General features: G+C 39.9%; 1 protein-coding gene and 1 non-coding gene across 9 annotated transcripts in view; one reads left to right on the top strand and one right to left on the bottom strand.

Moving 5' to 3' along the window:
* The window catches only part of clasp1a (cytoplasmic linker associated protein 1a), an 89,305-nt gene that overhangs the window by 53,544 nt on the left and 21,456 nt on the right, over window positions 1-14,305 (bottom strand). For 7 of the 8 annotated variants that reach the window (XM_066687289.1, XM_066687291.1, XM_066687288.1 and 4 more), the window contains exons 3-8: window positions 13,439-13,517; window positions 13,088-13,191; window positions 12,730-12,821; window positions 12,346-12,421; window positions 11,279-11,376; window positions 8,598-8,668 (exon numbers count right to left, since the gene is read on the bottom strand). In XM_066687289.1, the coding sequence (XP_066543386.1) occupies window positions 8,598-8,668; window positions 11,279-11,376; window positions 12,346-12,421; window positions 12,730-12,821; window positions 13,088-13,191; window positions 13,439-13,517 (520 nt within the window). Of the gene's footprint in view, window positions 1-5,703; window positions 5,801-8,597; window positions 8,669-11,278; window positions 11,377-12,345; window positions 12,422-12,729; window positions 12,822-13,087; window positions 13,192-13,438; window positions 13,518-14,305 lie in introns of those variants that run through there. The other variant, XM_066687295.1, reaches the window with a different exon arrangement.
* On the top strand, window positions 14,017-14,142 carry LOC136712034 (U4atac minor spliceosomal RNA). Its single transcript, XR_010804805.1, has one exon. It is a non-coding gene; the product is annotated as a U4atac minor spliceosomal RNA (small nuclear RNA).

The raw sequence follows: 14,305 nt of genomic DNA, 5'->3' as shown, positions 1-14,305 counted from the left end.
ATGACTGGACATCTACACAAAAACACTCACTAAAAACAGATCATCGCAACAGACACTTCCGTCAGTAAGCGTTGTCTATATATATTATTTATACAGTGTTAACAAATCACATCAAATATATACATTTGTGTAACCACAAAGACCTCCTATACTTTTCACAAGGAGGATTGATTACATGAAAAATTATTCTACAGATATATCAAGCTGTGCTTACTTAAATAGTTGCTTAAAATACAGAGAGTAGCTCTGTGAAACAATCCACCACACTCACGCGTTCTTAGTCAACACTGTAACTCATGCCAAGTCATAAGTCTTTCTTCCTGGAAGCAATATGTAAGACTGATACATTATGCTTTTCTCCCAAACATGCTTAAATCTGCGAGACATTTGTTCTTTTTCACAACACTCCTGCAGCCAAAAATTAAGAACACGGATCAGAGACTTTCCTGCACTGCTCTGCTTTCTTGACACCGAGACGAACTGCATGGTTATTAATGTCCTTTGCTGCTCTCTCAAACCCCTTATTACTGTAACCAAGATACGCAGTTTGAAAAAGCCTGCAAAACACGATGCCGAGGACTGAAGCTGGCCTGTCTGAGGTCGCCAGTGTTATGTAATGCTAGCATTCAAATTCACCCATTCAAATTCCTCAGCTGTGTTTTCTAAACATGGCATTATGTTAAAAAATAATAATAATAATAATAAAATAAAAGCATTGTTTTGCGGTTTCGTCACATCACAGAATTCTGATCCTTCTCTTTGCTGCAGGTTTCTATGAGCTGCACGTCTCTGTTAATCAGCCCGTACCCCAGGCTATAATTAAAGCAATTTCACAGCTCTCCGAGTTACTTCTGGTGACCATTCCACTGTAAACATTGCATCACATATATACTAATTTGGCATAAATAATTGGGCTGTGGAGAACACACATAAAAGTGAAAGTGCACATAAAAGAGAAGTATTGGCATTCACTGATAGCTAAGCAATCAAACTGCTGAAATTAGCATATATCCTATCCTCATGGACCTACACTTTCAGAAACACACAGCAGAATATTGAGAGCGAGTTTACAGAATACCACCTGGAAACGTCAGACTTTTCCCCCAAACTTATTTTGACAGTGAACTCCACATACACAACTGTTGACCTTACTTCTGCGAATGTGTAAATTCTCTCATTTCCTGACCTCTACATGTATACATCGAACTACCAGTTAAACACAAGAAGAAGAAAGAAAGAACACTTAAGAAAATCAAGTGCCTATTGAATTTTTACAAATTCTTAATTTTCTGCAAACTAGAGTTCATGAAAACACTGAATACAGAAATATGTAGCAGCCATTTCTGAAGGTGAACTGCATGGCAGAGTACTTTGCTGCCATTACACGTTGATGTTGATGTTTGCTACTCCATCTATGGTTCTTGTGTCTTCTGCACATTTAACTACACCAAGCACTGATGCGAGGTCAACGTGGACTAAGCTTTTCAACGGGACTTCATTAGTACAAGTGAAAATTAAACCCTTCCTTCGAGTGTGTAAATCCATACTCATATAAACATATCACGGCAGAAAGACAACAGCTGGATGGATCAGACTCTAAGAGCAGGCCTGAACCAGGGAACTCGATCCCCGTCCCGGGGGGTGCTGGGCTCCTCAGCTGTGCCCCGTAATGAATCAGAGAAGTGAAACCTGATACCATGGACAGGATTATGTACATTTATGTTTCAACTTAAATTTCCTCCACTCAAGGAGCAAAATAAAAATAAATCTGGAATTAAATTTCACAAAACTATCCCAGCAGGGTATTTCAATACTGTGTTTTCATGCTGCAGTGACAATGCCATCAACTTGGGCACATGCAATGAATTATTTAAATCGCTAAAGGAGCTTTTTGTAAGTCCTCAACTGGTTTCTTAATTTATTCCTACAAGTAAATCAAAATAACCAAATGTTTCATCTTATGATACAAAAAGATTGACTATTATGCAACACCTACAGTCTTTTGACAAGCAGTGACCCATTTCCAGAAGCTGATTCCATCAGAAGTGCAAATAGAGAGAGACGACACACAAGAACTGTGCAGGAAAGACAGACACAGCATTTTCCAAAACACGGCTGATGATGCAGACAGCAGAGAGACACTGCTGCACTTGTCACTGCTTGTACACTGAAGTGCCACTGCTATAAAGACATAGCCGCGACACACATTAGGACGACAGGCACGTGAGCCCAGGACTGACTGTTCAAAACTAGGAGAAGATATAAATTAGGCCACTGCAACCTCTTCAGCTTGAAACTCTCAGATGATGGACTGAATCTGGGCCATGTCAGAGTGACCGCGCACATGATTCAACATGTGCTGGAGCACAATTGTCCGAGTCAGATGAGTTTCCCAGCCTTGCTACATGCTGGAGAGCCATGCCTGTCACTGGTGAGGTCACACAGCGATGCCCACAGTGCCCTGTGTACACTTGAGAGGACTCTCCCTCATACTGGACACCGTGCGTACGTGCGAGACGAGTTGGTTAATAATTGCAGATTCCAAATCAGGAGTTTATAATTTAAAAAAAAAACCATCATCATCATCATCATCTTTGGACAGTAACCGAAAAGCAGAAAAACTTTTGTCTCCTTCAGTCTTTTGCTTTAATCTTTCAAATATAACAAAAGGCGATTCATGCTGAAGTGATGAGAAAGTTCACGCTAGGAGCCCAGGTTCTCAGAGGACAATAAAAGTGTGCTGTATTTTCTGCTTGCAGTGACCCATTTGTACGAAACATTGACACCACAAACTGAAACTCAACCCTGCCCTGGCACAAGGCATGTTGCCCATCTATTCAGAGCCCCTTAAAAGGGGTCCATTCATAATTGTGAAGTCACATGGTCAGCAGGCTATTCAGGGCACACACAGTATACCTTAATTGAGTTGTTGGGAAGCGGACAAAAGCAGCTTTCACATGATGTTTCTTTCTTGCACGTCCACCAGAAAACCTAAGAAAAAGCGATCATTGAGGAGGATTTAAAAATGCACCCGTAACGTATTATATTACATATATAATGTTGTTTAAAAGCAGGAAATAAGTATTGACAACAAACAAAGCACCCATGTGAACAGAGCTCCACTCAATGTGTACTTTCCAGTCTCTGAGTCTCAGATCCAAGACATTCCCACGTATGTGTTTTTGCGTTTACCCGGCAGTACCTACGACACTGAGTACAAGCCAGTATTCAAGAGCTGCACATCAAGCAAAAAGGCTGTATTGGCGACCATGACACTCTTACACATAATGTGTAAGACCGCTGGGACCGTTGTGTCAGGCAGCTGCAGGAGTATTGATTTCTCAGATTCCAGTGGTGGGAGTGAACATCTGTCATTATAACAGCTCTCATCTCACGATGACTCATCGATCCAGAGTCAGCTCTCGTGATGCTATGAAGAGGTGACCATTGAGCACCAGACCTGGAAAACCCATTGATCCCAAACCTTTCAATCACTCAAAAGGCGGTTAAATATTTCATCACATGTCAAAGTACTTCCATATCTATAAATATATGACCTCAGATTATTAAATGTGTTTCAATTATTTATAAATGAATGTACAGATCCCAGATAATTTACTTATATTTAATAATTTTAATATTAAATATTTCAATATTTGAAATGAATGCTTTCCCCAGGTCTGGTTACCAACACCTACATCCTACTGCCTCATTGCAGTGGAGTTATAACATCAAAGGCTTTTTTCTATGTTGATGCACAAGACTGTTTTGAAGGAATGTAACTAATAAATGCATTACCTTCTCTCACAAAAAAAAAACTGGAACTGTTCTTGCTCATGTATGTATGTATGTATGTATGTATGTGTGTGTGTGTGTGTGTATATACACACACACACACACACCAACAAAATGAGGATGTTTCCACTGGGACTCAACTAATTTCAATTATTGTCTTAATAATGACAAAGTAAGAATGAGAAGGTAATCAATTACACTAGCATTTTAAATCCCTTCTGTGCTTCTCTTTTTCCTCTGTGACAAACTGTTTTTTTTAATATTATGCCACATGTTCAAGAAGGCTGTTCTTTTGCAGTTGTGGACTCCTGACCAATAATTATTTGACTCAGCAATTAGGCTACTTGGCACCTGGCCTTGGTGAACATTGTAGATCCCTACTACTCACAGACAGCTTTTAATTTCCAAACTCCAATTCACTCTCATATAATATGACATAAAAGACAAATGAACTGTACAAATTACGCAGCGAAATAAGATCAATGTTTTTTGAGATTAGGCAATAGGCTAGAGTAACCAGTGTAGGTATAATATTGGCAAAACAAGAGCAAATTATTTAATTATGTGTGGTTCTAGGAAGTTCCTTATCAGTGTACAATTTGAGGTGAGAGAGACAGACAAAGTATTGAAAGGTCTTCAAAAAACATATTGCTAACTTGCACTGAATAATCAACACTGTTGTCTGGCTTCAGTGAAAAAAATAAATAATTCAATTCTGCTCATTTCGGGGGGGGGGGGGGTCCCCAGCACACACAGGGGATCTGATCAATCAGCACTGTGTGGTCAACATCAGAGACGTGGGCTTCAACACTTACAAACAATGTCTGCTGGCAGAAAAATATTAACAGGCAGCTGCACTGAAACAAATATTCAATAACACAAAACCCCCTTTGCTGTACAGGCTTCAGGCAATGAATGGTCTGATTTCCTTTTTATGTATGCCATATATTTAAAGGCAACCCTACACACAATAAGCAAGCAGGTTCTTTAGGTCAAGAAAGGCACTACCTGAAAACCCCAGATACCAAAACACCAAATAAACTGAAACATCTGAAATGTAGATGAGATGACACGAGATGATTTTATGATTATTATTACGGTCCATAAACCAAAAAAGAAATACATTTTTGCTTAAAGTTACTATTTGTGATTATATTTGGTCAAATATATGGTCACTGTACTGACAAGGTCTTTATATAATATCTGTCTGCCTTCACAACACTATTAATTTCATTCTCTGGAAAGATTAAAACTCTCAAATTCAGCAAACAGAACAAACATTCTCTTATAAACCTGACCCTGAAAAACACTGTAAACGTCATCCCATTAACAAAACACTGACTTTTCCAAAACAGGACACAAGTCACCGGAGCACAGGTCACTAAGTAACACTGAAACGCAGCAGACAGTATAACTCACCATTACCACCCAGTTTAAAATGTCACATGTTTGATCAACAAACAAAGACATTATTTATAGTGATCACATTTCAAACTATTGTTCTGAGAGAATATGATCTAATGCACGTTTGTATTGGAATAAAAAGAAACCTTTAAACAACCCACAACATTTAACATGTTCAAAGTTGAACAGTTTAACAGTTTTAAACATGTACATCCCTAAAATATGCAGCTTATCAGTGTAAAGCCTTCTAGCCGACATCAGCTTCAATTCATTTGTAACAATACCCATAGCGCAATTATATGAGCAATGTAAAAAAAATAATGGAAAAGACAGCAACAATAACAGAGTTAACGTTTTCTTTATATCAAAACACTAAACTCTCCTGCCAAATTAATAACACGTCCATACACCATTCACTAAGGGAAAAGCAAACATTATTTCCCCTGAGTCCCAAACAAACGTGCCCTTGACAAAAAATGGCTGTCTTTTCTTTAATAAGCTTACCTTCCCCAACAGTCATAGTGAGAGTACTCCTTCTACACACAAATTAGAGAGTGAGGAGACGTAGATCGTGCTCCCTCAGTATCTCCGAGCCAACGCTGCCCCCCCCCCCCCCCATCTCTAAACTAGTCTTGTGACCTCACAGACGACAACTGCCACCCTTCTCCAAAATAAAAGCCTGCAGCTCCCTCTTGCTTCTCGCGGCTCCTCTGCCTCCTGCACAGCACCGATGGAAATCCCTCGGTGTCAGCCCGTTCTCAACTCATAAGACAGCTGGCATTCCTTCCGCAGGAATCAGGTATGCAGAACTGGGTCAGTTGATAACGTGAGCCGCGGCTTTTACTCTGTTTGTGTATCAGTGCGTATTATTAACCTTTCGGTTACACAGGAAGGAAGACCACTGCTGACAAAGGAATATTTTCTTAATCCCTCGCCCAGCAGCTGTGACATGAAAGTTTGCTCTTTCCTGGTTGCTGAGGCAGCTATGGGTAGAAAGAAATTAACTTCATAGTGCCACATTAGTGGTTTTATTTTGTATTTTGGAGGACTGCGGGGAGAAACAATTTTTCTGCGCCTCTGATTAAACTGTGTCTGACTGTCTACACCACCTATTGTTTTCCGCATAAAATGGGATGCATGACAGAGAACCGTTTCATGTTTCTCCAATGCTAGGTAAAACCTGACAGGACTGTAGTATACTGTCTCACGCTTATATTCTGTTTCTGTCACATACAGCCCAGAAACCCGAGGAGCTGTCGATGCTTTCTGACTCATCTCAAAACTGTGAAATTAGGATGTGCAACAGCAATGATTTCTTCAGTTCTGTATGTGTCTGTTCAGTGTCGGCTGTTACTCAAATGCATATTCATTTCACACGACCATATCATACTGTAATACAAGTTCAGCCGGTACATGTCTGGATGGTACATATATTTGAAGACCTGCAAGTCCAGTTCCAGATTCCTGTATGGTATTATTTATATCAATAAAAAAGATGAAGCAAGTAAAAGGTTTCTTTGGACACGTTGGACAGTTCTATATGACAAAGTGTGGTGAAACAGAACTGAAAACAGCACATACTGAGATATTGGGGTTCTGTCAGCATTCTGGTTTCGAGAAGCCAGTACATGTGAAATCATTTTAATAAATATATATCAATAACCCTGAGGCAAGAGGAATGTTGCCCCAGTTAGCAATTACTGCATTGTTTTATCTCCACAGCCCTGCTGTCCCTTCCCCCAGATTCAGCTGGCTGTTCCCGTGTGCAACAAACATGCTCCTCCCTCCAAAAAATACTACAGGAGCGATACGGTGCGTGGGTCACAGACACCATAAAATCCCCCCACAAAATAATAATACTGAAAATACTTCACTTTGGGGCACTTAATACAGGTTAACACTGTTGGAAACTACTACAAACTGCAAAGAAAAAAGATAAAGATGATTTCAGTCATTTTCAAACTCGAATTCACTTTACAAAACTGAACTCATCAAGGTGGTGTAAGTAACAGCTTACAGAAAATGGAAAACAAATAGGAAACTGAAGCATTCAGATGTCTTGGCTAGTAACATGTTTACATGAACAACTTCAGAGTAAATCTCCATCTTTAAAGGCCAATGTTTTATGACTGTCACAAAGGATCAAGAGCAATTAAGCACTCTGAAAGCTGTGTCCAACTTCTTTTGCCTTTGCTTATTTACAGGCTTGAAATGTTATCCCAACCTAGTCTTTTCCAAGTAATTTGTCTCGTCTTTGATTCTTTCTTTCTTAAATCTAGACGTAGCAGAAGAGTAATAGTAATAATAATTAGAATATTCTAGTGAGTGTTTCTGCTTTTATGTAATATAAAGTATAACAATTGTTTATAAAGATTAAAAAGCCCATTCTCTTATCATTTGTTCTTGGGAAGTTCTTGTAATTTAATATGCTTTGTGCACACAAAAACAAAACACACACATCGGATCATGTTACCTACACATACATGCATTACTGCCACCAAGGCACTTTCAGCAATTATTCCAGGAGTTTGTGGTTACACTATGAATATCCTCTCTTTTCCCTGCACACGCTATAGTGATGGATTGTGACATCTTTAGCGAAGGATACTGCGGCTTCCCGTGGAGTACCTTCAAAACACGGGGAGCTGTCAGCCCGTCACTCGCCTGCCACGAAGGCACAATGTCCCAGTGAAGCATGCAGGTTTCTAATGAGGGAGAGGGAGCTGGCCTTGAAATCTTTGGGTTTGTTTTTTCACCCTGCTGCTGCTGCTGGCCTATTTACAAATACGTTTCACAGAGGAGCCAAGTTTTATAGAGTGCACCCCCCTTTTCTGCCCCCCACAAACACTGAATGTCTTCAGACAGAAGAGGGAACTCTGCATTTTCACTTTATTTCTAGATGGCACAGCTATACTATATTTAGCTGTGTCTCGAATATAAAGTAGGAGAATAAAAAGTTGCGAGGACTATCTTTTTCTCGTTTGAGTTATTTTGAGTGGCAGTGAGAGTGTTTACCATGTCATTTGCTTTCTGAAGGGGGAGAAAGATCTCGTTTTTGGCTACAGTACCGTTTCTTTTTATATTCAATTCCAAGAGATCTTTGTCTGGGTACCCTGCCTTAAAGCCTGCAACCACACATACTGCACTTTTCTTTTCGTTTTTTTAAAGTTAAATAGTATTTCTGTGTCCATCAGGATTCGTTTGGCCACTTCTAGATACAGAGACATCACAGTCTCATACATAGCAAGACAACAGTTTTCACTCTCTCCACGAAGTCAACATTAAAAACCTTTGATTGCATTTCTTCTGAAACAGTGCCAGTTCTCTGTAGCACTTCGGAACAGGTGAAGGGCATGATGGGCAAACAGCTCTACAATAAAGTGCTCAACTTTACTTACCAGAGGCAGAGGACAGGATCATGTTCCCAGATTTTTGAACTTCATCAAACTTGTTAAAAATTACATTCAATCTGGAAAAGAAGAAGAAAATCCAGTAAATCAATAAGATAATACCAAGATTTCTTCCAGGACACAACACTGGTATACTATACAAAGCAGGAAAGGACAAATAACAAATACTAGGACCTAACTCTTCAAAGCAACACTGAAATGGGAATTATGTTGTAACGTATAAACCTTGGACTCTAGTACTTTCTTTTTAAAGAGTAAAATTATCATTAACTGAAGAGCAGGAAGATCTTTAACCATTCAGTCTATCGACATCACAGCTCACGTACAAGATAAATAAAAATGAACCATTCATACAATAATTGGCAGACCATCAATGCTACTTTAGCACTGCGGAAAGTTTCTCAAAACCTGCAACGTCAATGACAGGTAAGAATCCTGTCTCTGCGTGTCGTACATCCTTCTCTGAAGCATTTGGAAGAAATATACTGATTTAATTAATCTATTCTCAGACCAATTAACGACACTATCACAGTTCCAAATGTGCGATATCTTTCTGTATGAGCTCAGATGCACGATATAAATAAGATCCATAAAGACAATTAAAAGGGAAATCTATATATACCAAGTATTTTGGATGCCCCCCCCCCCCGCCAGATAATAAGCAAGGCTGTTTTATAAGGGGGAAAGAATTATGTTTCTCCTAATCCTAAAGAACCCTGGCTCTGCTGCTTTGCATTTTAATCAGCCAATACCCCAATGTGAAAGTATTTTTATCACTAAAGACCCAGATAAAAAATGTCTTAAGCTGGCAGTGATGGTTTCCACCGACAGGAGAACTGTGGGGGCAACGCTCCTCGGGCTTTGTTGCCAGTCTTCGGGAGGCTGAGCTGGGGGGGAAGGAAACTTAAGAACCAATCGGGAAGGCCACTGGTTGAGCCACAGCCCTCACATCTGAAACAACTGCGTTCTCTGCTTAATCCTCCTCTATGTTCCCCGAGAATATTAAACTGTAAATCACAATTGTAAATGAGCAGGGCTGTATAGTGTAAGTCACTGAAAGCAACTCTGAATTTTAAATCCTTAAATACACTTGAAAAGAGAGGATTTTTACCCTGCCCTGCCCACACACACACACACATAGACTGGGGCCCTTGACAATTTTTAGGATGGTAAAAAATTATTAAATCTGCAAACAAAAACATTCAAAATAACGGGGGAAACTATGTGGAATGGTTTTATATTTTGCACCTGAGGGGCAGACTTCTCTTTACTCAAGTCTGAGAAACCAGTTTGGACAAGGTGTGCAATTTATGTAATTGAGATCAATGAGGGAAAACATCCAGGGGCAATTATTGTTCAAACTGATGCGCTGTTGGCCATGAAACGCAACTGAATGAAAGCAGTTGTGGGTATTATACATCAAGTGCTGCATAAGCATACATTAATGTTGGGAGTTTGCTAGAAAAAAAATACTTCACTTGACATAAAAGCAATTTGGCTTCACATTTTAATTGTAATCACTTGTGGACAGTGACAGATTTTCTAGTAGTTTTGGCGAAGAAAAGGCCTAATTTCATTCAAAATGAAATCCAGATCTATATTCAAAGAAGAAGTTCTAAACATGAAATAGTTAACTTCAGTCGCATTAGGCAGTTAATGATATAATGTTTCGTTATATGATCTTATGAAAAGATTAGTTTCGTATGAATGTGGTTTCGAACATCCTTCTTCCGTTTTGTTCAGCGTTGATTGCAATCTCGCTTCGTGGGGCTGCGAGTCTAATAAGAAATCAAGTCTCGGGGGAGTTCAAAAGAACAGATGTTTGAAATGCCTCCAGCGTTCAGTTTATTGATCAGAAGGTAAATCATGCAGATGTCCCTTTCCTAAGACAATCCTAACACTCAGAAAATGACTGCTTTGAGCAAAACTCCTTTGAGTTACTCCAGAGTAACTGAATAAGAACTGAAGGGAATATTTCCAGGGTTACTTTTGCTTTTCAAATTGGATACCGCATGACAGATCAACAACTGACAGTTTCACAATGCAATGTATTGAAAAGGAACTCTATATCCACAGAGATTTTTTTTACAAGGCCGATCAAGGCTTGCAGCAACCATGTGTGGCTACAAAATTAAATTTTACCTGGAAAACAAGCACCTTAGCTGGAGCCAGCTGTCCCGTATGAAAGGGAGAGAATTTGGCATGAAGGCTGATTGAATTAAATTTGTAGAAACTATGGAATAATTCAATAAAGTCTAAAAGCACCAGTTATCCTCAGCAGCCATAGCTTATCAGATGGTACAGATTACCCAACAGGCTACAAATACTGAGTGAATTTCCAGTGCAAGATGTTCTGCATCACCGTTACCCAGCTTATGTTTTCTGTACTGCGTTATTAAACTTTTTGAAGTTAAGATTGATGACATACTTCTACACACACATTTATACACTGCAGTGAAGATTCTGGAAACTGAACTCAAAGAAATTATGCAAATAGTCTAAGATGGAAATATATTAACTCCACATAACCTTTCACGAGAGTTTCGGTTTGGGTTTTCTGTCTGTGAAAGCATGAAAAACACGAGCAAGAAATAAAGGGCGCACAGAGACGCTACATGTCTAAATGCCCACTCCGTTGACGTGGTGGCGAACCTGGGGCCACAACGCACCGTGACTGAGGCAATCCTTTCTTGCTGAGATCCGCTCGCACTCGCTCTCCCACGTGTCTGTAGATTTCCACGAGGCAGTTCATCGCGCTGTCTCGAACCTGCGCAGACAAACACAAACACAGATCAGAGCTGAGGTCAGTTCAACACAGAAGAAGGGTTGCATTCCTCTTCCATTTAGTCTCATCATCAGTAAAATTATTGAGAAATCACAGAAACATAAGGAAGGCTACAAACGAGCTGAAGGCATTTGGCTCCTCTGGATCTTTTGGATGCTGGACTCTTTTCCTGAATGTCACCCATAATTTCTGTAACAATCCTGGAGGGTCGGATGTTTGTTAGAGATACTCTGGCACTACAAAGCCCAGTCCATTAATTTATTTCCATATCAAAACTATTTTCACAAAAGTTGAAAAATGGTCAATTTCCAGTTTACCTTTCTCAATCTTCAACACTATTTCCTGTCAATACCAGACTCGCCACAAGGGGGAAGCATTTAACTGGATATATATCAGTTTCATACAACACAAACAACTATACTTCAGCTGGACCAATAAGATAAGACGTTGCTTACAAAATGGGAATTAAACTCAATCAGAGAAGCTGGGATTAGTTTTTGTGTCAATAGCTTTGTGCTGAGAAGACACGGCACACCCTCTTTCCTGCAGAAAGTTCCTGCGTTGGCAGAAATGTGGCAGATCTTTACCAGGGTGTGCGCTGCCTTTCTATCCTGTTCTTGCCAGCTGCAACAGGATGTTCTCCTATGTAGCCGTACATTTAATTTCTTCACTAATATCCTATAAATATAAGAAAATCCAAAGAGAAACTCAACCAACAGATTGGCCTAAAACAGGAGTGCAGTTCTCCTGTTCACCAGCAGAGGGCTCTGTGAGCCTGGGAGGAATAAATCATCGAGACCTGCTTATTTTTACATTATAACATTATAGTTCAGTTTCTGTGATGGGCTGCATAAAATAAAATGTGAGTGTGTGTTAGTATTTATATATTATATACCCACACACACATATACAAGCACAGCATAAACATACATGTGAAAGAGAAGCACTTACCTGACTGGTTGGATCTCCTAAAAGGTTACATATATGGGGAACTATTTTGCTAAGGGTTAAACCTTGAGCTCCATACCTATAAAGCAATAAATAAATAAATAAAATAAAAATCCATTAACATTGATAACACATACTTTAATATTGAAATGTAATTAACACATAATATAATTTAGATGTTTTACACTTTCATTTAACATGGGATATGAGCAAATCTAATGGAGGTCAAACATCAATCAAAAATAAATCAATCCAGATTTAAGACATTCTGTACAGAAAAACATCTGGTAGGAATTCATAGCCTCATGATACAAACATCTCCAAGAAAAATAAATCATGTTTTTGTTCTCCTAGTGGTAAAACGGAGGGTGCTTTCGATTCACTTACGTGTTTAGCGTGGCAATAAGGCAAAGACAGACCCCTTCTCTGGTTCGGTTATTCTTGTGTTTGAAGCCTGCCAGCATGCGGTCCCATACGTACTGCAGGAACATCCAGAGACACGCGTGTGATGTTTTACACAGGCATGTAGAGATGCATAGAGTTTTACAGCAATGCACTGAGATACTGACTGTCGCTGCCTGCACAGCACGGTTACACAGGAACACCACTTAAGATATATAAGCAATGCACATTTATTTAACGGCTTAAGAAAATAAATAAGAGCAATCAGCTGAGTTTCCTGTCCTGTTTTAAATAACGGCCTGTAAATGAGTGGACGGCCTGCAGGAGGAGGTGTGGTACTTGCCTGTGGGTTGGCAGCCTGCTCCATAATCTTCAACAGCAGGGCCTGGTCCTGTTCTCGGACCTGGTCTTTGGAGTCCCCCAGCCGGTCTATTAAACTGGGCAGAACTGAGGGCAGAGGCAGAACAAAAGGACACATCAGCGCAGTAAGAGCTTGCATTGCACCAGGCCTGTCTAGCGCCAAACACACCTTCTCAGGGAGACGTGCACGGTGAACGATGTTTAAAATCGACCGTATGTCCTTGTGGCTTTCAGTTTGTATTAAAATTGTCAAGAAAAATGAACATGAACATATGAACCAGACACAAAATACCAGCACACTGTAGTGCAGGTGATGAGCGAGAGGAACTGTTACCTGTGTTGATCTGATGTCTAAAGCGCTCTTGTAGTCTGGTCACTAAGGCAGATAAAATGTCCATACCCAGTAAAGCCACCTACAAAAAAACACAAAGCATCATGTGTGAGTGAAATTTAATTGAAGAACTGACAGCAGAATATTATTAATATTGACCATCCAAGTAACATTTACTACAAGAGCTGATGTATTTCTCTAACTCTGAGGTATACATCCAAAGCCAGATTAAGAAATGTAAACATATTCTGCAACTATGTAAACATGTTTAACAAAATATGTCTTAGAATATCTTAAATGACCGTCTGTGTTTATCAAAACCTTTTAAATCATTCCAACATTCAAAATGCAAAAAGCCAGAGCAAAGGATTGTGGGTAAATGTGCCTTTCTTTAAAACAAATGACAGACAATGGGAGCACGTGTACAGGAAGCCACTAAAAACTACGGAAATCTGTAGTTTACCTTTAAAAGTACTTGTGTGTACTACAGGAACGAAGACAACGTGTATATACCATTTGCACACCACAGCTCCACAGCACTGTCCTCAGCCCTAGTGAGGTGCACAGGCAGAGGCTGCTCAACCTTCCTTGTCTTGGGGTTGCGTGGCTGCTCAATGAGCGTGTGGCGAGGGCAGCCCTGCTGACACCATACCGACACGTCCGCATCACCTGGACTCTGTCCGGGCTCGGGTGCAATTTTTGGAACCCTCTGTGAGCCGTATTAAGAATAGATCACCGGATATTCCTCACGCTGAGGGACAGTGCCATCGTGTGGCCGAACGATTACAACACGGCACTGACCCGTTTCCTCAATTTCACTATGGTACAATAAAGCCTGTACGTTTGCAAACGGCAGGTCAGTCTCTTAAC

The sequence above is a fragment of the Amia ocellicauda genome, chromosome 16 (assembly GCF_036373705.1).
Source record: "Amia ocellicauda isolate fAmiCal2 chromosome 16, fAmiCal2.hap1, whole genome shotgun sequence".
In the NCBI taxonomy this organism is placed as follows: domain Eukaryota; kingdom Metazoa; phylum Chordata; class Actinopteri; order Amiiformes; family Amiidae; genus Amia; species Amia ocellicauda.
This window is presented reverse-complemented; position numbering and strand designations above follow the sequence as displayed.